The sequence below is a fragment of the Cricetulus griseus genome, chromosome 3 (assembly GCF_003668045.3).
Source record: "Cricetulus griseus strain 17A/GY chromosome 3, alternate assembly CriGri-PICRH-1.0, whole genome shotgun sequence".
In the NCBI taxonomy this organism is placed as follows: Eukaryota; Metazoa; Chordata; class Mammalia; order Rodentia; family Cricetidae; genus Cricetulus; species Cricetulus griseus.
Genome location: NC_048596.1, coordinates 51,121,353 through 51,143,822, shown reverse-complemented (window position 1 = coordinate 51,143,822; position 22,470 = coordinate 51,121,353). Strand labels below are relative to the sequence as shown.

At 47.0% G+C, this 22,470-nt stretch overlaps 3 protein-coding genes across 3 annotated transcripts; 2 read left to right on the top strand and 1 right to left on the bottom strand.

Annotated features, from left to right (window-relative positions):
* Window positions 1-244: 244 nt before the first annotated feature.
* On the top strand, window positions 245-9,820 carry Tut1 (terminal uridylyl transferase 1, U6 snRNA-specific). Its single transcript, XM_027408325.2, has 9 exons — window positions 245-435; window positions 1,624-1,814; window positions 4,253-4,568; window positions 5,444-5,544; window positions 6,074-6,531; window positions 7,566-7,675; window positions 7,813-7,923; window positions 8,042-8,134; window positions 8,647-9,820. The coding sequence occupies exons 1-9, from the start codon at window positions 354-356 to the stop codon at window positions 9,768-9,770; spliced, it is 2,586 nt and encodes an 861-aa protein (XP_027264126.1). The 5' UTR covers window positions 245-353; the 3' UTR covers window positions 9,771-9,820.
* LOC100753244 (60S ribosomal protein L35) lies at window positions 4,743-5,157 on the bottom strand. The gene has a single exon (XM_027408328.2). The coding sequence runs from the start codon at window positions 5,140-5,142 to the stop codon at window positions 4,774-4,776; it is 369 nt and encodes a 122-aa protein (XP_027264129.1). The 5' UTR covers window positions 5,143-5,157; the 3' UTR covers window positions 4,743-4,773.
* Window positions 9,821-10,559: 739 nt separating the features above from the next.
* On the top strand, window positions 10,560-21,172 carry Eef1g (eukaryotic translation elongation factor 1 gamma). The gene is made up of 10 exons (XM_027408327.2): window positions 10,560-10,708; window positions 11,714-11,872; window positions 12,875-12,938; window positions 13,090-13,232; window positions 13,504-13,647; window positions 16,193-16,322; window positions 16,565-16,769; window positions 20,321-20,493; window positions 20,584-20,708; window positions 20,935-21,172. The coding sequence occupies exons 1-10, from the start codon at window positions 10,697-10,699 to the stop codon at window positions 21,091-21,093; spliced, it is 1,314 nt and encodes a 437-aa protein (XP_027264128.1). The 5' UTR covers window positions 10,560-10,696; the 3' UTR covers window positions 21,094-21,172.
* The last annotated feature ends 1,298 nt before the right edge of the window (window positions 21,173-22,470 follow it).

Below are 22,470 nucleotides of genomic sequence, written 5' to 3'. Positions count from 1 at the left end.
ACTTGGCAAAGAAAGAGCTGTGCTGTCAAGAAGCAAGCCCATCTTTGTGGCTGCTTAATGAATATTCACAATTCTTCGGGCCAATCAACGCTGGAATGGAACGGAGCATGCCAACTAGTTAACCCTAGACCAATAAGCGTCGTCGGTGGGCGGCCTTTCTTAAAACTGACTTAATAGGAACCCTTAACCCTAAGAACACGGTTTCTGGACGAATATGCTGGCGCCGGACACAAGCGTCACTTCCTGCAGCACTGGCGGAAGTGGCTTCCCCACACATTGCGATTTTGAGCTGTGAGTTCTGGTAGTGACTGGTGGCGGGAGAGGTTGTAGGCGGCCCATACCGGAGAATCGCTATGGAGGCGGAGGATTCGGATGTCGTATCGCTGCCTCGTGGTCGCTTTCGCTGCTGTCTCTGCGACATTACTACAGCCAACCGTAAGCGGTGGCTAGTGAGGGAAGGGGGAGGTTGCAGGCTTTCACTTTTTAGGTGCTAGTGAAAGAGTTATTTAGGTTATAGTTTTTGCTGGCACTAGGGTCATCCACCTCTGTTTTCACTCAGTACGTCCCAGGGCATTCGGAGAGTGGGGAAATTCTCACCGGTTCTTCTCACAATGCAAAAGCTCCATAGTGAAACTTTCACTATTCCTTTTAAAACATCACCTTTGTGATGTTTTAAACATCACATGTTTTAAAACATCAGCTCTGTGCCTGGTGCTTTACTGGTCTCTGGAATCAGGAAGGGAGGGATTCAGGAATTCACTGTCTGCACTGAGACAGTTTCAGTACACCATGGGTATGTTTACAGAGCTGAAGCATCACAGAGAAGGCAGTAGTTCAATTGGAGACTCCCAATGGGGAGGATTTCTCCAGAGGCGAGGATGAGTGAAACATGGTGGCCTGAGTGAATGCAGAAGGTGCCAGTGAGGAAAAGGGTTTGGAAAGACAGACTGAGATTTTGTGACACCAAAAGACACTTAGTGACATCTCAGATCCTACTTTTGATGTCTAGAATGTGATCTCCCCTAAACAGGGTCTTCTGGTATTTTCTTTGTGAATGACATTTCCCCTTCTCCCCTCCCCCTGCCCCATCAGGGCAAGCCAGGAATTTAGGACAGTGCCTTGTCCCTGTACTTTCATGGCACTAAGCAGCTGATGATAAAATAATACTAATAGCTAATTTCCCACACTTACTACATACCAGATGGCCAGAGCTGTTTGTGAATGATACCTATGTGGTAGGCGAGATCATTTCCATCATATATGGGAAAAGGATACATTTGGAATACCTGCTATTTATCTCTGAGGATTAGTCAGGGCCCTAATTTATTTACTTCTACATATGACCTTGGACAAGTTGCTTGTTAATTCCTCTACAGTGGGCAGATGTCGCTCTGCTTAACACATACCATTGGCTTAAGAACTACCTGCACTGCAGCCCTCCCTCTTGGAAATCTCTTAGAGAATGCACTGTGTGGACAAAGGGGAAGAATATCAAACTCTGTCCAAATGTTACCCTTTGTCTTTGAAGGAACAGGGTTTCTATGTATAGAGAAGAGAGCAAGGGGACAGGTATACAAAGAGTTACTTTATATGCTTATGTCACACGCACACTTGTCTCTACAGGACCCAGCCTAGATGCCCACTTGAAAGGCCGGAAACACCGGGATCTTGTACAACTACGAGCTACCAGAAGGGCCCAGGGACTTCGAAGTGTGTTTGTCAGTGGCTTTCCCAGGGATGTGGGTGCTGCTCAGCTTTCGGAGTATTTCCAGACTTTTGGCCCTGTGGCCAATGTTGTCATGGACAAGGACAAGGTAGAGTGAGTGTCTTTGGGATTAATTTGTCAGATGGATTTGCCTTATATAAAAGAGAGAAACCAGCAGCCTGTTTTGGCAGTTTCCTAATGTGGCTCATCCTTGGTAGACATTTCAGAACTTGGAATAGCTTAGTTTTGGGAGCTTCTGCCACCTTGGATTTAATCCATTCACAAGAGTTAATTATGGAGGACTTGTTTACCAAACATTGTGTCTTTTTTGTTTGTTTTTTTCGAGACAGGGTTTCTCTGTATTGCTTTGGAACCTGTCCTAGAACTCGCTCTGTAGACCAGGCTGACCTGGGATTCACAGAGATACACCTGCCTCTGCCTCTTGAGTGCTGGAGTTAAAGGCTTGGCCAAGGCTCGTGGGGGCTGGAGAGATGGCTCAGCGGTTAAGAGCACTGACTGCTCTTCCAGAGGTCCTGAGTTAAATTCCCAGCAACCACATGGTGGCTCACAACCACCTTGAATGAGATCTGGTACCCCCTGTTGGCATGCGGGCAGAAGACTGTATACTAAATAAAAAAAAAAAATAGTAAAAAAAAAAAGGCTTGGCCAAGGCTCTTGACCTATTGCCTGCTAACTGCCATCCCTCCCCCCCCCCTTTTTTTTTTTTCCTTCAGTTCTAGGGGATTGCACATGGGACTTTTGAATGCTAGGAAAGTGGCCTCTGTCTATCTCCAAACCATCCTCATAGCCTTTATCAATCACTTCTTGTGTACTGGTGAGACAACTGCAATTGTGTGTATATGATATGACATAAAAGTCCACATTGTTTTGCTTATGACTGTCCAGTTGTCCTAGCATCATTTATCTATAAGCCCGCTCTTTCCTCACTATTATGTTGAAAAGTAGTTGACTATATGTACACAGTGTTCTGCCTGCGTGTATGTCTGCATGCCAAAAGAGGGCACCAGATCTCATTGTGAGCTACCATGTGGTTGCTGGGAATTGAATTCAGGACCTCTGTAAGAGCAGCCAGTGCTCTTAACCTCTCGGCCATCTCTCCAGCCTGGCACTATTTTCTTAATTACTTTATAGACTGCCTTTTTATAGGAACAGATGATATAAAAGGACATGCACTTTTACCCATAAGCACTCATGTTTGCCTTGCTCCTGCTAATGTTTTACCTTAAAAAAAAAATTATCTCACTGGCAGTTGTGGCACAGGCCTTTAATCCCAGCACTCGGGAGGCAGAGGCAGGCCTGGTCTGCAAAGCTACACAGAAAAACCCTGTCTCAAAAAAAAAAAAAAATTTAATTCAGCTCTGTTCAGCTCATCCAAATCATAATAGCCTTAGCTGTCATATTGTTGCTAATTCTAGATGGTAAGTTCCTTGAAGACAGGCTTTATTAGAGTTTATTAGCAGTAGCAGAGTTTTTACAAAATTTGTTATAGTTTGGTGCTAAGGCTTTTATCTAAGGCTTCCTACACAGTAGACAACTTCTGTACCAGTGAGCTGCATTCTGAGCCAACATGGATTCTAAAAAAAAAAAAAAAAAAAAAAAAAAAAAAAAAAAAAAAAAAAAAAAATATATATATATATATATATATATATATGGTTTTTCGAGACAGGGTTTCTCTGTGTAGCTTCGGAGCCTATCCTGGCACTCGCTCTGGAGATCAGGCTGGCCTTGAACTCAGATATCCGCCTGCCTCTGCCTCCCAAGTGCTGGGATTAAAGGCATGCGCCACCAATGCCCGGCAAAATTTTTATGTGTGCACAAAATTTTTTATTTTATGCATGGCCCATGGTGCACATGTGGGAATCAGAGGACAGTGTGTAGGAGTCTGTCCTGTGCTCAGGGGACTGAACTCATGTGGTCAGGTTTGGTGGCAAGCACCTTACCCCAGCATGGATCTTTTTTTTTCTTAAGGTTTTCTGTATGGTTATGTATATATGTTGAGTACAGGTGCCTGCTGAGGCCAGCAGAGGGCACTGGATTGTATGAATCTGCAGCTGGTTGGTTTCAGACTGTCTGATGTCGGTGTTGGGAACTGAATTCCAGGTCCTCTGCAAGAGCAGCAGTGCTCTTAACCACTGATCCATCTCTCCAGAATTCCACATATGGACCCCCCCTGCCATGGATTCTTATTGTTAAAAGAGCTAGAGCTGGGCAGTGGTGGCTGCCCCGGAATTTGCTCTGAAGACCAGGCTGGCCTCGAACTTACAGATATCCGCCTGCCTCTGCCTCCCAAGTGCTGGGATTAAAGGTGTACACCACCAATGCCTGGCAACAGATGAGATTTTAACTGGCAGCCAGGAATAAAAATGTATGGGATAAGAGTGGAGATTACTCATCTAAGTATATTACAAAAACCTTTTACAAAAACAGCAAGTAATACTTCCAGTATATTGGTTGTTTCCCATTTTAAAGATTCTCCTCTACTGTCAATTACCAAACCATGATCCTTGCTCTTGTATGTTTTGCCAGGGGGTGTTTGCCATCGTGGAGATGGGAGATATAACTGCTCGGGAGGCTGTCTTAGCACAGCCCAAGCACAGGCTGGGGGAACATGGGCTGCGTGTCCGGCCGAGGGAGCAGAAGGAGTTCCAGAGCCCAGCCTCCAAGTCTCCCAAAGGAGTGGACTCAAATAGTCACCAGCTGGCCCAAGCACTGGCCGAAGCCACAGACGTAGAGGCACAGATGGTAAAGCTTGTAGAACTGAGGGAGCTGTCTGAGGCTGAGCGGCAGCTTCGGAATCTTGTTGTGGCCCTGATGCAGGAGGTCTTCACAGAGTTCTTCCCTGGTGAGTTCCTGCTCTAAAGCTGAGCTCTTCCTAACACCTTGTTGGTCTACCTGCCCCTGTGTTTGAACCCTCAGTCTTCTCTTGGCTGTGTTTCATTTGCTTGATCTTCCGTCTTTGTACCTCAGGATGTTTGTCCTTGATTCTCTGGCTCCTCCTGTCTTTTTTTTTTTTTTGTCAGCCAGTCTTGCACTTTATTGCCTTTTCATCAGGCCTTAAACGCATACTTGCGAAGCGGGTACAGCCTCTCCTTCCTCTGCTGCTTCTTGGTCTTCAGCTTTTCTTCATGTTTGGTGAGCTGGCGGTGCATAGCTCTAGTCTTCTTGGGTCGCAGGTCTAGAGGCTTGTACTTCTTACCCTTGTAGAATTTCCTGAGGTTTTCTTTTTGAGTCTGGTTAATTACGGTGAGGACACGGACAATGGATTTTTGGACGACTCGTATCTTGGAGAGTTTGGAAGCAGCACTGCCCGTCACCTTGGCGACACGAAGTTGGGACAGCTCCACCTTCAGATCGTCCAGTTGTTTTAGCAGCTCCTCCTTCTTGCCGCGCAGGTCCCGAGCCTTAATCTTGGCCATAGCTGCGCTGCTCACCGCTGAGGTCTCCTGGTCCGAGACCCTGTCTTTTTTATCCCTCTTTATTATGTGTGTGCACAAGTGACACACATGCTTTTTTATCCCTCTTTATTATGTGTGTGCACAAGTGACACACATGCTTACAGAGGTCAAAGAGTGACTTTCAGGAGTTACTTCTCTTCTTCCACCACATGGGTCCTGGGGATCGAACTCAGGTTATCAGACTTGGTGGCAAGTGCTTTTACCTTCTGAGCCATCTTACTGGCCCCCTACTGTCTTTTGACCTGTATCCTCTGGTACCTAGGCTGTGTGGTGCATCCCTTTGGCTCTTCTATAAACAGCTTTGATGTTCATGGCTGTGATCTGGACCTCTTCTTGGATCTGGATGATATGGAAGAGACCCAGGTGAGTGAGCTGGGGAGCATACAGTCATGTGACTTTGGGCAGATGCTTTACCTAAACTCTCATGTTTTTTAGTTTTATGATTATAAAACAGGCATAATAGTACTTAGCCAGAAGCGTTACTGTAATTTTGGAAATGTGGATATGGATGTACATTAGATAGAATGAAAATGAGTTGGCCTGGAATAGGTAACAGTTGTGTTGGGAAGATAAAACATTTCCAAATTCTGTTGTTGGATTTTTATTGTGTGTGTGTGTTGTTTTTTTTTTTTTTTCCTCTTTTCTTTTTTGGAGACTGGGTCTCACTATGTAGCTCTGGCTGGCTTAGAACTTGCTATGTAAACCAGGGTGGCCTGGAACTCACAGAGATCTGCATTCCTCTGCCTCCCAAGTGCTATGATCAAAGACGTGCGCTACCATTGGCTAGCTTCAAAGCACTGTTGAGAATGGGTTATGTGAAGCTGTAGAGTAAAGCCTGTACTTAGAGGACAGAGGAGGAGGGGCATTCACTCCCTCTCATCTCCACCTACAGCCAGCCCCACAGGCTCCAGAGACTCCAGAGGCTCCATCTGTGGACTCAGCACTTGCTTTCCCCCTGGATCCTCAGGCGCTGGCCTGTACCCCAGCTTCTCCTCTAGACTCACCGTCTCCAACTTCTCTCCAAGATTCTGAGGCCCTGGACCTTGAAACCACGTCTTCTCTGGCACCACAGACACCAGATTCTGCTTTGGGTTCTGACACTGTCACTTCTCCCCAGTCCCTGCCTCCAGTTTCACCACTGCAGGAGGACAGGGGAGAGGGGAAATTGGGCAAAGCTTCAAAGGACGAGAAGGAGGAGGCAGCAGCAGTGTTGGAGCTTGTGGGCTCTATTCTTCGGGGCTGTGTCCCTGGAGTGTACAGAGTCCAAACTGTGCCTTCTGCCCGGCGCCCTGTGGTCAAGTTCTGTCATCGGCCTTCAGGTCTTCATGGGGACATCTCCCTCAGTAACCGGTACTTTCACGTTGGGGTTGAGGAAGGCTGGCTCCTACGGTCTGGGATGTATGATTAGGGAGTCCTGACATGGAGGGTTTATGCCTGTGGAATTGAGTTTTTTCTTCTTTGGTTCAGTCTTCCTTTCTTCCAATTATGTCACCTCCTATCTAGAGTCCATTTCAGTGTTTGTTTTTGTTGGGATGTTCTGTACTCGTGAGTCAGGGTCTTGCTCTGTCTTCTGTACTGGCCTCCAGCCCTTGATTCTCCTGCCTTAGCCTCCTGAATCCTGGGATTACAGGAATGTGCAGTTTGCAGTGCTGTGTTTTTTTTTTTTTTTTTTTTCTTCAAGACAGGGTTTCTCTGTGTAGCTTTGGAGCCTGTCCTGGCACTTGCTCTGTAGACCAGGCTGGTCTCAAACTCACAGAGATCAGTTGGCCTCTGCCTCCCGAGTGCTGGGATGCACCACCAATGCCTGGCTTCAAAAAAGTTTTAAATTATGTGTTTGTTTGTGATATCTCATCTCTGTAGTGAGAACAACTTGTGGGAGTCAGCTCTCTCCTTGTAACATGTGAATGCTAGGGACTGAACTGAGGTATCAGTCTTGGTAGCAGACTCTTACCCACTGAGCCGTCTCACTGGTCCTCTATCTTTTGAGACAAGGTTTCCATATTCCCTATTCAATCTCCTGAGTGCTGGGATTATAGGCATATGCTTACCATACCCAGCTATTGAACAGTTCTATATAAGCAGCATGGTTTATGAATGGTGACTGTATAGAATGAGCATATGGAATGTAGTGTTGCCTAAGGTTCCACTGATACATACTCCCCCCACCCCACCTCTCAGGCTCTGGGCAAATGTCCCATCATTTAACCACATTCCCTAGATTTATTTATTTTGTTCCCCTTCATATAACCAGTGTTTTAGCAAAACTTTGGGAAAAACTCTTTGGATCTTATTTTAGCTGGTCCTAAGTCTATAATGAAAGATAGAAGGATATTAGGTCTGAAGAATTCCTACACCATAACAACTTTGTGTCTCCATTGTCCCAGGCTGGCCTTGTACAACTCCCGTTTCCTGAATCTCTGCTCTGAGATGGATGGTCGAGTCCGGCCTCTGGTGTATACCGTACGCTGCTGGGCTCAGCATAATGGGCTGTCAGGTGAGAATGAGGAGAGCACAGACTTGGCCCGAGCTAGTGTTAGGCAAAGGGAGGGATTTAGGGTGAAAAAAAGGTGGGCACAGGAACCAGGGATTATAAATACTTCTTCCTAACTGGAATTATTGGTTATTATTCAGGGGGCGGCCCCCTTCTCAATAACTACGCCTTGACGTTGCTAGTGATCTACTTCCTTCAGACTAGAGACCCTCCAGTGCTTCCTCCTGTGGCCCAGCTCACCCAGAGATCAGGTAATGCAGAACAGCCTCTACTGTCACCTCCGCAGCCTCTTCTCAACTGTCACCCCACTTTCTACCCGTTCTTCCCCAATTTTCCTACTTCCAGCCTGACCCTCTCTTACTGTCACAGGTGAAGGGGAGCAGGTAGAAGTTGATGGCTGGGACTGTAGTTTCCCCAAGGATGCGTCCCGACTGGAGCCCAGCACCAACCTAGAGCCTCTCAGTGAGTCTGGGGAACCTAGGAGACAACTAACAATAATATTAAGTTCTAGAATAGGCACGGTCTTCACTAACCCCATGACTGTTGTTTTTTTTTTTTGATTTATTTATTATTCTGCCTCTATGTATCATGTATCCCTGCACACCAGAAGAGGGCACTAGATCTCATTACGGATGGCTGTGAGCCACCATGTGGTTGCCAGGAATTGAACTCATGACCTCTGGAAGAGCAGGCATTGCTCTTAACCTCTGAGCCATCTCTCCAGCCCTCATGGTTGCTGTTTTAAGGATGACAAAACCATATCTTGGGCAGCTAAGTAAGAGGTGTATTCCCTAGTTACACTGCTCTCCAGGGCAAGCAGCAGCATCTGGGCAGGACATGGCTGAGGAGCTGGATTTCTCAGGACACTTTTGAAGCCCTAAGAAGGGAAGAAAGTCCTACTGAAGTAGCAGCAGGGATGTCCCAATTATGGCTTCTAAGTGACAGACACCCTTTTCCTAATCTGCCTTTTCCAGGTTCTCTGCTGGCCCAGTTCTTCTCTTGTGTTTCTTGCTGGGATCTTTCGGGCTCCCTGCTGTCCCTCCGGGAAGGTTGTGCATTGCTGGTGTCAGGGGGCCTGCCTTCTGATCTTTGGGAGGGGCTGCGCCTTGGCCCCATGAATCTCCAGGATCCCTTTGACCTGAGTCACAATGTTGCAGCCAATGTAACCAGCCGGGTGGCCAGACGTCTGCAGAACTGTTGTGGGGCAGCAGCTAGTTACTGCCGAAGCCTCCAGTACCAGCAGCGTTCCTTCCGGGGCCGGGACTGGGGACTACTGCCACTTCTGCAGCCCAGCTCCCCTAGCTCCCTGCTGTCTGCCAAGCTCATCCCCTTACCACCTGCCCCCTTTCCTCAGATCGTTACGGCTCTTGTGCGAGTGTTAAAGGAAGCGCTTGGATGTCATATAGAACAGGGAACCAAGAGGCCCAGGTCAGAGGGTCCCAGGACCAAAGACCCTTCCCTGGGAGGGACAAACAAAAGACAGAGACTAGATGGGCAAGAGAAGAGCTGGGAGGAGGGGAATGAGAAGTCGCAGGGATGTGCAGGGGACCACAGTGAAAATGGGGTGGAAGAAATGGTAATAGAGTTTCGAGAGACGTCTCAGGGCAGGGCCTTGCTGAGCTCTGCACCATCAGGCCAGTTGCCCCTGATGACTTGGAAGTGTCTAGACAAGTTGGCTGAGCAGAAGCCCATGGAACCCGAAGTGGCTGGAGAAGAGTCTCAGGGTGAGACAGGGAAGGAAACATCACACCTCTCATCAGCGAGCTGGCGCTGTGCTTTGTGGCACCAAGTGTGGCAGGGGAGGCGGCGTGCCCGGAGACGATTACAGCAACAAACCAAAGAAGAAGGCAGAGGAGGCACCACCACTGGAGCAGAGTGGCTGGCAATGGAAGCTCGTGTGACCCAGGAACTGAAAGGACCAGACAGTGAGCAACAGAGGCTACAGGGGGAGCCCCTCCTCACCTTTGTGGCATCTGTCTCCCAAGCTGACCAGGCGCTCACTGTGGTACCAGTCCAAGATTCCCAAGGCCTGTTCCCTGGGCTTCATCATTTCCTACAGGTTTTTCTCCCTCAAGCACTTAAAAATCTCCTTGAGTGAGGAGGCGACCTCACAGACAATAAAGCTGGTAGTTTATTTAATACAGACAATGGACAACTGCGATTTCTACCTGGTAACACTTTCTCTCTGTCTTAATGTAGCCTCTGCCCTGCTTGGCCTGACTATCCTAAAACAGTCATTATGTCCACTTCAGAGGTCTTCCCACCTCATACCACATTTATAGGGAGTTCCACACCACAAGACAAAGGCACTGATTTCTGCTGCCTTTTCTACCCTTTAACACTAGAGTGAGTTCAAATTTCCCTTAAGTTGGATACGAGATTTCCAAATTTGGATATGTGTAAATTATTGCATTAGAACTGGTCTACCTTACCCGACCTTCTGGAGCACAGCCCGGCTTGAGAGGTGCAGGTGACATACAAGTTTGCCGGTCCCCTTTGTTGTAGAGTTAACATCAAGGTTGTTTAGTCATCGCAGACCTACTTTCAGATGTTTTCGGCCATGAGCCCTGCCGGACAGACAATCCCTTAATAGAAAAACCCGAACAGGAACAAAAGGAATTTAGTGACTTGCCACTCCTTCCTTGCAGCCCATGTAGTTCCTAGTAGGCTAGAGCTACTAGCGGTTGGGGCGGTGCTTCCGCCGGTTCTCACACTCTCCCCGCCCTCAGTGAGCTCCGTCTCCTATCAGGCTTCCGATTGGTCGGCCACACGGGCGGGGCGGGCTGCCCAGAGCCATACTACGCAGGCGCCAGCTCTTTGCGCTCCAGGCAGTGCGCCCCACCCCGTGCTTTTTCCAACTCAGCGCGGCTGGAGACGGAACTGTCGTGCGTATGCCTTTTATGCCGTCCTCGCTTTCCGGCCGCTGTTTCCGTACGGCTGTCCCCTTACCCCCTCCCTTGTCTCCCTGGCGGCTTACTTTGCGGCAGCACCGACAGCCCCACCCCCTTTCTCTGCGGAATCACCATGGCGGCTGGGGTAAGTTCGCCGGCTCTGGTGATCCAGGTCACTTCATCCACCGCCATCCTTTGACTGAGTCGGGTCAGTCGGCGCCAGGAGAGTTCCAGACCCAAACGGAGAGCCGATCTGGGGTTCGCAGGCCGTACCGCCGGAGAGCAGGGTTCCTAGGGCCTGGAGGGGAACTGAGGCTGGGGCTCGGAGGCCAGAGGTGGAATGTTCTGGGGTTGAGGAGAAGAGATGCTGGGTCTTCAGTGTCTGGATGTTTAAAAAGTGGCTCAGCTGCACTGCCATTTTAAGATGTGGTGTCTGGGTAGGTTGGTGGAACTTTTGCGACCGTTTTGTGGGTCACCGACGGGGACAGTGAAAAAGGAGAGGGTCTTTGTGGGCAGGAGGGACTGGCACAGTTAGGAGTTGTCTTTTGGGGAGGTTTGGGAGCAGAGGAGTCAAGGAACACTGAAGGCAGACCATTTGGACACCTCTGGCCAGGTTTTAGTAGGGAGACAACTGGAAACACTGAAGGACAGGACCAGAGCGATGTTAGTGCTCGGTGAGGAAAAACAGACTTTTTAGGAAGAGGAGTTGATGAGCAGAGCATGCCGCTAGAAATCAACGTGGCCATTCTGAGGGGAACTTTGAAATCCATTGGTCGATGTGTGTGCTTGTGAGGTGCTACCAGCTTGGCTGTGGCCATACACTGGGTCACCACGAATGAATGAAACAAGGGCTCTGGGAGGCAAGGGTGTGTGTATTTGGGCAGATGAAGACTGGTGGGACCACGAAGTTCTGAAGGGAAGAATGCTGCTAGTGATGTCCTTACGGGAGGTCACGTCTGTCAGCAAGCTTTATTTAGCAGCTGGTACGCAGTTCTGTTCTCGCTATTTCAGAGGACTCTGATTACATAGGGCATACTCAGTTAATTTGGTTTACCAGAAGGAGTGGAGATGAATCAAAGGCTTTGAAAGTGTGGGGAGTCGCTTTCAGGATTCTTGTACTCATGTCCATTCTCCACCCTTCCTCTCACAGACCCTGTACACATATCCTGAAAACTGGAGAGCCTTCAAGGCCCTCATCGCTGCTCAGTACAGCGGGGCTCAGGTCCGCGTGCTCTCCGCACCACCCCACTTCCACTTTGGCCAAACCAACCGCACCCCTGAATTTCTCAGAAAGTTTCCTGCTGGCAAGGTGAGTAGAGAAGCAGGGACCCCAAAGAGCCCTAAAATTCTATTATTTTGGACATGGCCTCCATATTCTATTCTTCAACATTGAAGTTACTTTTTAAAGATTTCATGGGGCCAGGGATGAAAGGCCCTGAGTTTGACTGTCCAAGCACCCAGAAGGAAAAATAAAATCATTTTGAAGCCTTCTGGTAATCCTAGCATTCTGGAGACTGAGGCAGGAGGATTGTGTGAGGTCAGTTTATATAATCTAATATGAGCCTTTCTATAAAGGGAAATTCAGAGCAGTTTGGTGACTCTCAGAGTTACAGACCTGCTTTGGATTTGTGGGATGAAATGTATTTGGGCCAATACATACATACTAGGTTTCTTGCAAGTTGGATTCATATCCCAGAGTGCTTGAGTAGAGATAAATATCCAACGCTGAGTATGGAGGACGGCAAATGCTGTATATGTGTGTGTGTGTGTGTGTGTGTGTGTTGTTGTTGTTTGTTTGTTTGTTTTTTGAGACAGGGTTTCTCTGTGTAGCTTTGGACACTATCCTGGCACTCACTCGGTAGACCAGGCTGGCCTCGAACTCACAGAGATCCATCTGCCTCTGCCTCCCCAGTGGTGAGCGCCACCACTGCCCGGCCAAATGCTGTGTGTGGGTTGCACCTAATGCCTTGGGTAGCGGAGTTGTAGGTGGAGGACTGTCTGAAGACATCCATACCTGAGAATATTCTTTATTTTGAGATGGTGTCACACTAGCCCTGGCTGATTTCAGATTCAGACTGGGAATAAGGGTATGAGGCCGTAATTTCACATTTCAGCCATGTTTGAATTCTTAGTCCAGGCACTGGATTCAGATTACGAGAGAGTTACTGATTATTTTTCATATGAGTCTCAGATAATGTTGCAAGTTTGCATAGCAAGGGTTGTCTCAACATTCTTGACAGTTCAATCCCAAGAATTGGCTAGTGAGAAATCCCTGTGTTTTGCTTTTGTCTCTTAACTACTTCGCCCCTAGGTCCCAGCATTTGAGGGGGACGACGGATTCTGTGTGTTTGAGAGCAATGCCATTGCCCATTACGGTAATTTGTGGGGACACAGGATTGAGAGGTTCTGGGGATGAGGCTGTAGAAGTGGCTGGGAGTGACGGCAGTGGACGGGGTGGGATCATAGAGACCTGGGTTGGTTTGGGCATGATCTTTAGGTTCCAAGCTTTATGTTGTGCCTTTGCAGTAAGCAATGAGGACCTTCGTGGAAGTACTCCAGAGGCAGCGGCTCAGGTGGTGCAGTGGGTGAGCTTTGCTGACAGTGACATCGTTCCTCCAGCCAGTACCTGGGTGTTCCCCACCTTGGGCATCATGCACCACAACAAACAGGTATGCTTTGGAACTTGGCAGAGATGGGGTCAACTCCTATATTGGAGGGAAAGATGCCAGTGATGTGTGGCAGTGCAAAGTCGTAAGTGCTCGCCGTCAGTATGGTGGGAAATAGTCATGTCAACTCTGAAGAGACTGAACATGCATGTTTTAGTTCTAATACATTTTCAGGTGATCCTAGATTCTAGTGATAGAGGCTGGGGGTTGAGCCAATGCTGATTAAATGGAAAGGGACTTGGTACCCACTAAACTTGAATATTCAAAACAACAGGCCACTGAAAATGCAAAAGAGGAGGTGAAGCGAATCCTGGGGCTGCTGGACACTCATTTGAAGACAAGGACTTTTTTGGTGGGTGAGCGAGTGACCCTGGCTGATATCACAGTTGTCTGCACCCTTCTGTGGCTCTACAAGCAGGTAAGGTTTGTAAAGAGCCCATTAGACAGGAGATTGACTGGTGCTGGGGTGCCCTGGGTTCTACTTAGGACTCATCAGTTAATGGCTGTAGGAATCCCAGGATTGAGTACGGTGGGTGTTTTCATTTTAGGTGATGTTGCTTAGTTTCTTGAAAATAATGGGTTTAATTTAAAGATGGGTAAGGCTGGGTGTGGTGGCTTACACTTGTAACCTCAGCACTTAAGGTACTGAGGCAGGAGGATCACTCTGGTATGAGGCCAACCTGGGCTGTATAGCGAGATCATAAATTAAAGATAGGTAAGGATGGTCACTGCAGCGTCAAGGGCTTTTGGAGGCAGATCCAAGTCCCTATCCTGGCTTCATTATTTACTGGTACAGATAGAAGGATGTAAGAATTCTCACAGTTCTTTATTTTATTTTACTTTATCTGTGTTAAATTCAAGGTGGTAGTAATCACTGTGTGGTTCCTATGTTTTTTAAAACATTTAAAATTGTTTCATTTATGTGTATTAGCATGTATGTATGTACATATGTGTACCGGTCCTAAGGAGTTTTGAGCTACCAAGTGAGTGCTGGGAATTGAACCAGGGCCATCTAGAAGAACAGCCATCTGTCTGTCTGTGTATATGCATGTATGCCTGTGTGAGGGTGTCAGATCCCCTGGAACTAGAGATACAGACAGCTGTGAGCTGCCATGAACCTGGGTCCTCTGGAAGAGCAGCCAGTGCTCTTAGCTGCTGAGCCATTTCTCCAGCCCCTCAGGTTACTGGTTTTGTTGTTGGGTTTTAAAGAATGTTGTATTGATTTCCAAGCAATAGCTGGGGATCCATTTTGATTCAGAATTGTAGTACAGTAGGAACAAAGAAAAAAGCTCCTACTGTTCTGACCGTATGCCTCACGGGGTTCATTATAATGTTTCTGTGCCTATAGCACACAGCTTGTAAGTACTCAAGTATAACTTGAACCCAAGTATTCAGAACTTGAAGTTCCCAACTTCCTGATTTCTGTGATCTGTCTCCATGACCAGATTTAGCTCTCACCCCCTCCTATTTTTGGCAAACTTGAAAATGACAGGGGCTGGAGAAATAGGCCAACAGTTAATACTTGCTGCACTTACAGAGTACTCCCAGCACCCCCATGATGCCCTAATAGCTGTATCTCCCTTTCCAGGAGATGCGATGCCCTCTGAATTCAGGCTTCTGTGAGCACTAGAATGCATGTGGTGTACAGATATATGTGCAGGCAAAACACCCATATACATAAAAATGGAAGGTAAATTAAGAATTTAAGACAGTGTGTGGCTGAAGAGATGGATCAGCATTTAAGAGCACTCTGCAGAGGATTCAGGTTCAATTCCCAGTACACGCATAGCAGCTTATAACTTTCTTTAACTCCAGCTCAAGGGGAATACAATACCTTCTGGTCTCAGTGGGCACCAGGCTTGCACACGGTGCGCAGATATGCATGGAAACAGAACACTTGTGTAAAAATGAAATAAATGTTAAAATTTTTTAAAAGAGGATAGTGAATTTTTCTGTGAATGAGTTAAAAGAAGGACTGTTCTGATCATACTGGGTTGCTGAACTACACTCTTATTTGGTTGGTGTCTTGGGTTTGGTTGTGTCATCAGTGTGCAGGTTGTAGTTGCAGTGTGGAGCTAGAGTGAGGCCCAGTGACATGGTTTATCTGGCAATGCTCTAGGTTCCATTCCCAGCTTCACACACAAAATGTCTTTTTTGGGGGTCAGCTTGTTTAGCAAAATAAGTCTAGTAGCCACCCCCACCTAGCATCACCCCCTTGGATGCTAGGTTGGAGCCCAGTGTCTTGTGAATACTGGGTTACATTGTGCTACTGAGCTAAGCCCTTAGTCTCTTACATAGACTCTGTTACAGACTTGTTGAATCTAACTTAAGAAAATTTTGTTGACATGAAATTTAAAAGATTAAGAATAATAGACATGAAATTCTTGTGTAAAAGAGTATGACAACAAGGGGCTGGAGAGATGGCTCAGAGGTTAAGAGCACTGACTGCTCTTCCAGAGGTCCTGAGTTCAATTCCCAGCAACCACATGGTGGCTCACAACCATCCACTATGAGATCTGGTGCACTCCTCTGGTGTACAGATATACATGGAAGCAGAATGTTGTATACATAATAAATAAAATCTTAAAAAAAAAAGTGCACTTGCCTGGTGGTGGTGGTGGTGGCGGCGGCGGCGCACACCTCTAATCCTAGCACTTGGGAGGCAGAGGCAGGTGGATCTCTTTGAGTTCGGGCCAGCCTGGTCTACAGAGTGAGTTCCAGGACAGCCATAGCTACACAGAGAAACCCTGCCTTGAAAAAGATAAAACAAAACAAAACAAAAAACCCAAAACACAAAAAAGGACCCTTTGTAAGTAGTCCTCTTGGAGATGTAGTGATTTAAAGTTTTGCTGTTGGGGATGGAGAGGAAAGTGGAGCTGGGGGTAAGGGTCTTGTGCTCTTGTTGGAGATCTGTTCATAGCCTTTCTAGTGTTGACTTTGTTTCTGTCCTTCCATCCTGGCAGGTCTTAGAGCCTTCTTTTCGTCAGGCCTTCCCCAATACCAACCGATGGTTCCTTACCTGCATTAACCAGCCCCAGTTCAGGGCGGTCTTGGGGGAGGTGAAGCTGTGTGAGAAGATGGCCCAGTTTGATGGTAAGTCTGGAGACAGCATGTGATCAGGGTTCCGTTTGTTCCTGTCAACAGCCTTTGACTTTTGGTGACCCCTGAACATAATCTATCAAATAGTTACTGGCACACTGGAATGCAGAGTGTGATAACTTGTGTATGCTCCTTGAGGCTTGTTTGGTTGTCCTTGCCATCACTTTCCATTTGTTGCCTGGTTTGGAGGAAAATGGAAAGAGGCAGTATATTTACTTCCCTCTCTCCTTTATCAGCTAAAAAGTTTGCAGAGAGCCAGCCTAAAAAAGAAACTCCAAGGAAAGAAAAGGGTTCACGAGAAGAGAAACAGAAGCCCCAGGCTGAGCGGAAAGAAGAAAAAAAGGCAGCTGCCCCAGCTCCTGAGGAGGAGATGGACGAGTGTGAGCAGGCACTTGCTGCTGAGCCCAAGGCCAAGGACCCCTTTGCTCACCTGCCCAAGAGGTAAGCGTGTTGGAAGGCGTTCTTAACCTGTTCTTAGCCTTTGTTCCTCTCACATACATCTAGGCCTGCAATTTGAGGTAGTTGCTGCAAATAGTGATGGGTGTAAGTATAGTCCTGGTCTCATTGTAGTCCAGGCTGGTTTGTGAGGCTGTGGGGCAGAGGATGCCCTTGAATTTCTGACTTATCTTCCTGCCTCCACCTGGGATGTACCAGTATGGAAGTCCTGGTGTTTTTGTTTGTTATTTGTTTTTTTGAGACAGCTCTGGCTGTCCTGGAACTTTCACTGTAGACCAGGCTGGCCTTGAACCTGCCTCTGCTTCTCTAGTGCTGGAATTAAAGTTGACTGAAGAATAGCCATCCTTGTTCAGTTTTGACCTACCTGCATTTTGTGATGTTTTAATGTGACTATCCTGTAGAAGCACTCCCGTGATGACTGGCTCTGGAGGCATGGATACTAAAGGGCAGGGACTTCCAGCTGAAAGCCTTAATTTGTAGGAGTTGTTGGTTGGTTGGTTTGTTTGTTTTTTGGTATGAGACCAAGAAAACTTAAGCTCTAATAGGTGCTTCTTTAGGTAGGTAGGTGTGTGTGTGTGTGTGTGTGTGTGTGTGTGTGTGTGTGTGTGTGTTTCTGAAAGGGGCTGGAACTCAGGTTCATTTAAGACAATTTGCTCTGCCTGTGAGTATATCTGCAACCCTGCTCTCAGAATACAATGAGTTCTGAATCAAGTGATTAACCCGAGTTTTGCACAAGCATAGATCTAATGAGAAGAATTTTGTTATGTTAAAAACCTATTCTTTTGTTATAATATAGACACATGTGGTAGGTCCTTATTATGGACAGAAAATAAGTAACAATGAATGGAAAGGTTTCTCCTTCCTCCTTAGGTTTTTTTTTTTTTTTTTTTTGGGGGGGGGGTTTTCGAGATAGGCTTTCTCTGTGTAGCTTTGGAGGCTGTCCTGGCACTCACTCTGGAGACCAGGCTGGCCTCGAACTCACAGAGATCCGCCTGCTTCTGCCTCCCGAGTGCTGGGATTAAAGGCGTGCACCACCAATGCCCGGCATCCTTAGGTATTTTTAAATTAGTTTATTTTGTGTGTGCATGTGGGCCCACTCTTGCCAGCCATAGAGTGATGCATTGATGTGTATGGAAGTCAGGACAATTGAGATGGAGTCAGTTCTCTTTTACCATGTGGTTCTTGGGAATCAAGTGAGGTCATCAGGCAAGCATCTTTACCTGCTGAGCCTTTGGCTCTTATGTACCTTTGAGGATGTTAATTTAATGCCTATTTGTTGTATTACCACGATGCCTTTCTGGGATGCCAAAAGTGTTTCCCCTTGGTACTGTTTTATTTGCTATTGGTTGGTGGGTGGTTCTCGGTTTTTAGACAGATTCTTATGTATTGCAGGCTGGTCTCAGACTGTAGCTAAGAGTGATCTTAACTTCTGGTCCTCCTTGTTGGTCTCAGTCCCAAGTGCTGGATTGCTGACATGAGCCATTACACCTCACATCCCTTAGGACAACTCTGGCTGTCATTGAACTCTCAGAGATCCACCTGCCTCTGTCCTCCTGAGTGCTGGGATTAAAGGCGTGCACCATGGAGGCTGGAGAGATAGATGGCTCAGCGGTAAAAAGCACTGGTTGCTGAGTTCAATTCCCGGCAACCACATGATGACTCTCAACCATCCACAGTGAGATCTGGTACTCTCTTCTGGCCAGCAGGCATGCATGGAGACAGAATACTGCATACGTAATAAATAAATCTTAAAAAAAGTCATGTGCCACCACTGCTGAGCCCCCTTACCCTTAGGCTTTTTAATCGCATAAAATTGAAGGCAGTGATTTAACTGTCATTTGTTGAAGATTTCATTCTGATCCCTTTAAGATCTCCCAGCTAGGTGAGTTTTAGGAGCTTATGTTTATTATATACACACATATACATATATTTAAGAGTGCTGGGAATTGAACTTGGGGCTTCACCCATGCTTAGGCATTTGCTGTGCCATCTAGCTATACCACTAATCCTAGTTTTTTGAGGCAGGATCTGTTAAATGCCTATGCTGAGATTACAGATGCAGACCATACTTGGTCTGTGTTATTTGGGGGAAAAACAGATGGAGTGTGAGAAAGTCTCCAGTCCTACCTTTTGGTTGGAAAGGGGAGGTTTTGAGGTTTTCAGGCCCTTAAAAAGAGTTGTCTGGTGGACATTTGGAGACCAGTCTGGGACCTTTGGTTAAATGGCAGATTTCTGGCTTTGCTATATATAGTATAACCTTGGACCAGGCTCAACATTTAAACTCGTCTGTAAAATGAGAAAAACTTAGACTACAGCTTTTGAGTTAGGGCCTTGGCACTTGCCGTTTCTGAGGATGACATTGGACTTTTGATTCTCCTGCTTCTCTGCCTCCCATACTCCCTGAGAGTGGTGCAGTGGTCATCCCTAACTTGAAGCAATATTTATGCCTTTGGTAGGGGGTGTTTGAGACAGGGTTTCTCTTTGTAGCCTTGGCTGTCCTGGAACTCACTATGTAGACAGTCTGGTCTCAAACTCATAGATATACTTGTCTCTGCTGGGATTAAAGGTATATGCCACTACTGCCTCGCCATTTAAGTTTCTTTAGATTTTTTTTTTCTTTTTTTTTTTTCTCCTGGTTTTTCGAGACAGGGTTTCTCTGTAGCTTTGGAAGCTGTCCTGGAACTAGCTCTTGTAGACCAGGCTGGTCTCGAACTCACAGAGATCCGCCTGCCTCTGCCTCCCAAGTGCTGGGATTAAAGGCGTGCGCCACCAACGCCCGGCAAGTTTCTTTAGATTTTTGTGCAGGAGTGCTTTGCCTGCATGTTTGTATGTGCCTGCCTGATGTTTGTATATGCCTCCCTGATGCCAGAAGAGGTCAGAGAGGGCGTCAGATGCCATGGAACTGAAAGTGGTTGAGAAATACAATTGGGGGGGAAAAGTAGAACCTGAGCTATGGGGGAAGTAATACCTCCTGTGCCTATGTTAGCTTTCTTGGCATCTGGGTATCTGACCCTGAGTGTCAGGTTACTTTGGTAACCTTTTCTTTGATAAGCTTTTCAATATATAAATTGTTATTGGGCAAAGAGGAACTAGAGGACCTGGGCATAAAGATTTGAGGTGGCTATCTTCTGCTTGCATTCTGGTTCCAGCCTGTAACCCGAGAAGTCCTGTGTGGTGGGTGAGTTTTACTTGAGCACTGACTTGTGGTTCCTGGGGAATGTCCAGGAGGGCCTAGACTGAGAAAAACAGACTACCTCGCTTTTAGCCACCACCTGGGGGCAGCAGCTAGCTGTATCCTCCATACCTTGCTGGCTTCCTCATGCATGTCTAATACTCTTAGGCCCAGAAATGTCTTAGCTCTTGTTCATGTCCCTCTATCTATCTTTGCTCCTAATGCTGTGAGTGTCTGACATTGCATTACAGGGACCACTTCTTTCAAACTGGTATATTTTAAGTGAAAACACCATTGACCTAGAGATACTTTGCAGTTGTAGCATGGCTTCCTGCTTATTAGCCTCCTGGTGTTTTCTCTTTAGTACCTTCGTGTTGGATGAGTTTAAGCGGAAGTACTCCAATGAGGACACAGTGTCTGTGGCGCTGCCATATTTTTGGGAGCACTTTGATAAGGATGGCTGGTCCCTGTGGTATGCTGAGTACCGCTTCCCTGAAGAGCTCACCCAGACTTTCATGAGTTGCAACCTCATCACTGGTAAGAAGAGGGGTGGGTCTGGTGGATGGAGGTCAAGGTGGGGCGTCATGATTCCAAGAGGCTGAATAGTCTCCCTTCTTTCTCCCTTAGGGATGTTCCAGCGATTGGACAAACTGAGGAAGAATGCCTTTGCTAGTGTCATCCTCTTTGGAACCAACAATAGCAGCTCCATTTCTGGCGTTTGGGTCTTCCGAGGCCAAGAACTTGCCTTTCCGGTGAGGAAGGTGCTGGGGGTGGTCTCTTTTAGTGGGCAAGAGTATAGGAAACTGGGGGTTTTGAGTCTGGGCCAGTGTGTTGTGTGTGAGGGAAATGTTGTAGATTATACATAGGAAGTGTGTTCACATCATTGTGAGTCCTGGTGTCTGAGCTAGAGGTTGCAGAGATACAGAGCAATGTCCAGTGTCTAACCACATGCTTCTGTTCTGTTTTTTTTATCCCCAGCTGAGTCCAGATTGGCAGGTGGACTACGAGTCGTATACATGGCGGAAACTGGATCCTGGTAGCGAGGAGACCCAGACCTTGGTTCGAGAGTACTTTTCCTGGGAGGGGGCCTTCCAGCATGTGGGCAAAAACTTCAATCAAGGCAAGATCTTCAAGTGAACATGTCTTGCCATCACCTAGCTGCCTGCACCTACCCTGCAAGGGAGATGGGGGTCATTAAAGGAAACTGAACATTGAACCCTTTCCTGTCCTGCCTCCTTTGTGAGTGGTGGCTTCTTCAGAGTTGTTGCCTATGCCTGAGGCATCACTGTGGCAGGGCAGAAGTGTTCAGAAGAGCAGAAGTAGAGAGGCCTGGCCTCAATTTGCCTTTCCTGCCTTGCTTCCCACAACGATGCTCTTCTAGCTGGGGAAGATGAGAAGCAGACTGGGTGGTGGCATGGGCTTGCTTACTACCTAATTCTTAGGAATCGTATTCCCAGACCTTAAACACTGAAGAAGGTCTGCTGATAATGCTGGGCCATGAACAGCTCTCAGTATACAGGTGTTTTTTGTCATAGCTGTTGTCCTCTGTATCTGTAGGGAGTCACTTCGTGTCCCATAGTCCTCATGCTCAGATAGCTTGTGTAAATGGTACAGATGTCTTCATATGACCTACATATGTTCAGTGCTCTACAAAAAAAATTGTTTCTCTCTAGTTGAGGAAGTAATGGTGAGAAAACACCTCAGTGTGGTGCATTGTTCCCAAGTGTTGGGAAGGCTTATTCCTCACAGGTGCCTTATGGGGTGGGTAGGTGGCACTATATAAGCCTGCAGCTTAAATGCTACAAGTATTCTAGAAGACTAGCTACTGACTGGTCTCTTGGTCTTTACCTGGTTATGGATCAGCTCTGGTCGTATCCTTTGTTTTAAAGGTATGTGTTTGTGTGTACACATTTCATGAAGTGCAGGTACTCCCAAGAGGCCAGAAGAGGGCGTTGGGGCCCCCAAGAGCTGGAGTTGCAGGCCATTGTGAGCTGCCCAATGTAGGTTCTGAGAACTAAACTCAGGTCATCTGGAGTAAGTGCTCCTAACTGCTGAGCCATCTTTTAGCCTCCAGTTTGTTTCTGAAACAGTACTTTCCATGTAGTGTAGGCTAGCTTCAAACTTAAGACTCTGCCTTAACTCAGCGTCCCAGGCTTTAGAATTATAGGTGTTGGGTGCTATCACCCTGGGCTTTGTATGCCTGCTTTCTGACAGGAAAGTTTGGGAAGGGTTCAAATAAACACATCTGAGGTGGAGGCTGGCTGCTGAATCCAGTAGGTGTCACCCTGAAGCCTAGAATAAATACTACCACATCATGGCAATTGTTACCTAACGTTTCGCTGAGGCCAACAGTTTCAATTAACCCCCTACTTTAAACTTGATTTTATTACGTTTTCAGAATTTTGGCCTTTTTTTTTTTTTTTTTTTTTTTTTTTTCCTTTCCAAGACAGGATTTCTCTGAAACAGTCCTGGCTGTCCTGGAACTTACTCTGTAGACTAGGCTGTCCTTGAACT

Excerpts from the sequence above, each read along its gene's own strand:
- LOC100753244 (XM_027408328.2), bottom strand. The coding sequence starts at position 5,142 with ATGGCCAAGATTAAGGCTCGGGACCTGCGCGGCAAGAAGGAGGAGCTG.
- Eef1g (XM_027408327.2), top strand. Across the intron at positions 16,323-16,564 it reads GAAGATGGCCCAGTTTGATG|CTAAAAAGTTTGCAGAGAGC; the intron begins GTAAGTCTGGAG and ends CTCCTTTATCAG. Across the intron at positions 16,770-20,320 it reads TTTGCTCACCTGCCCAAGAG|TACCTTCGTGTTGGATGAGT; the intron begins GTAAGCGTGTTG and ends TTTTCTCTTTAG.
- Tut1 (XM_027408325.2), top strand. The coding sequence starts at position 354 with ATGGAGGCGGAGGATTCGGATGTCGTATCGCTGCCTCGTGGTCGCTTT. Across the intron at positions 4,569-5,443 it reads CTTCACAGAGTTCTTCCCTG|GCTGTGTGGTGCATCCCTTT; the intron begins GTGAGTTCCTGC and ends TCTGGTACCTAG. Across the intron at positions 6,532-7,565 it reads GACATCTCCCTCAGTAACCG|GCTGGCCTTGTACAACTCCC; the intron begins GTACTTTCACGT and ends CCATTGTCCCAG.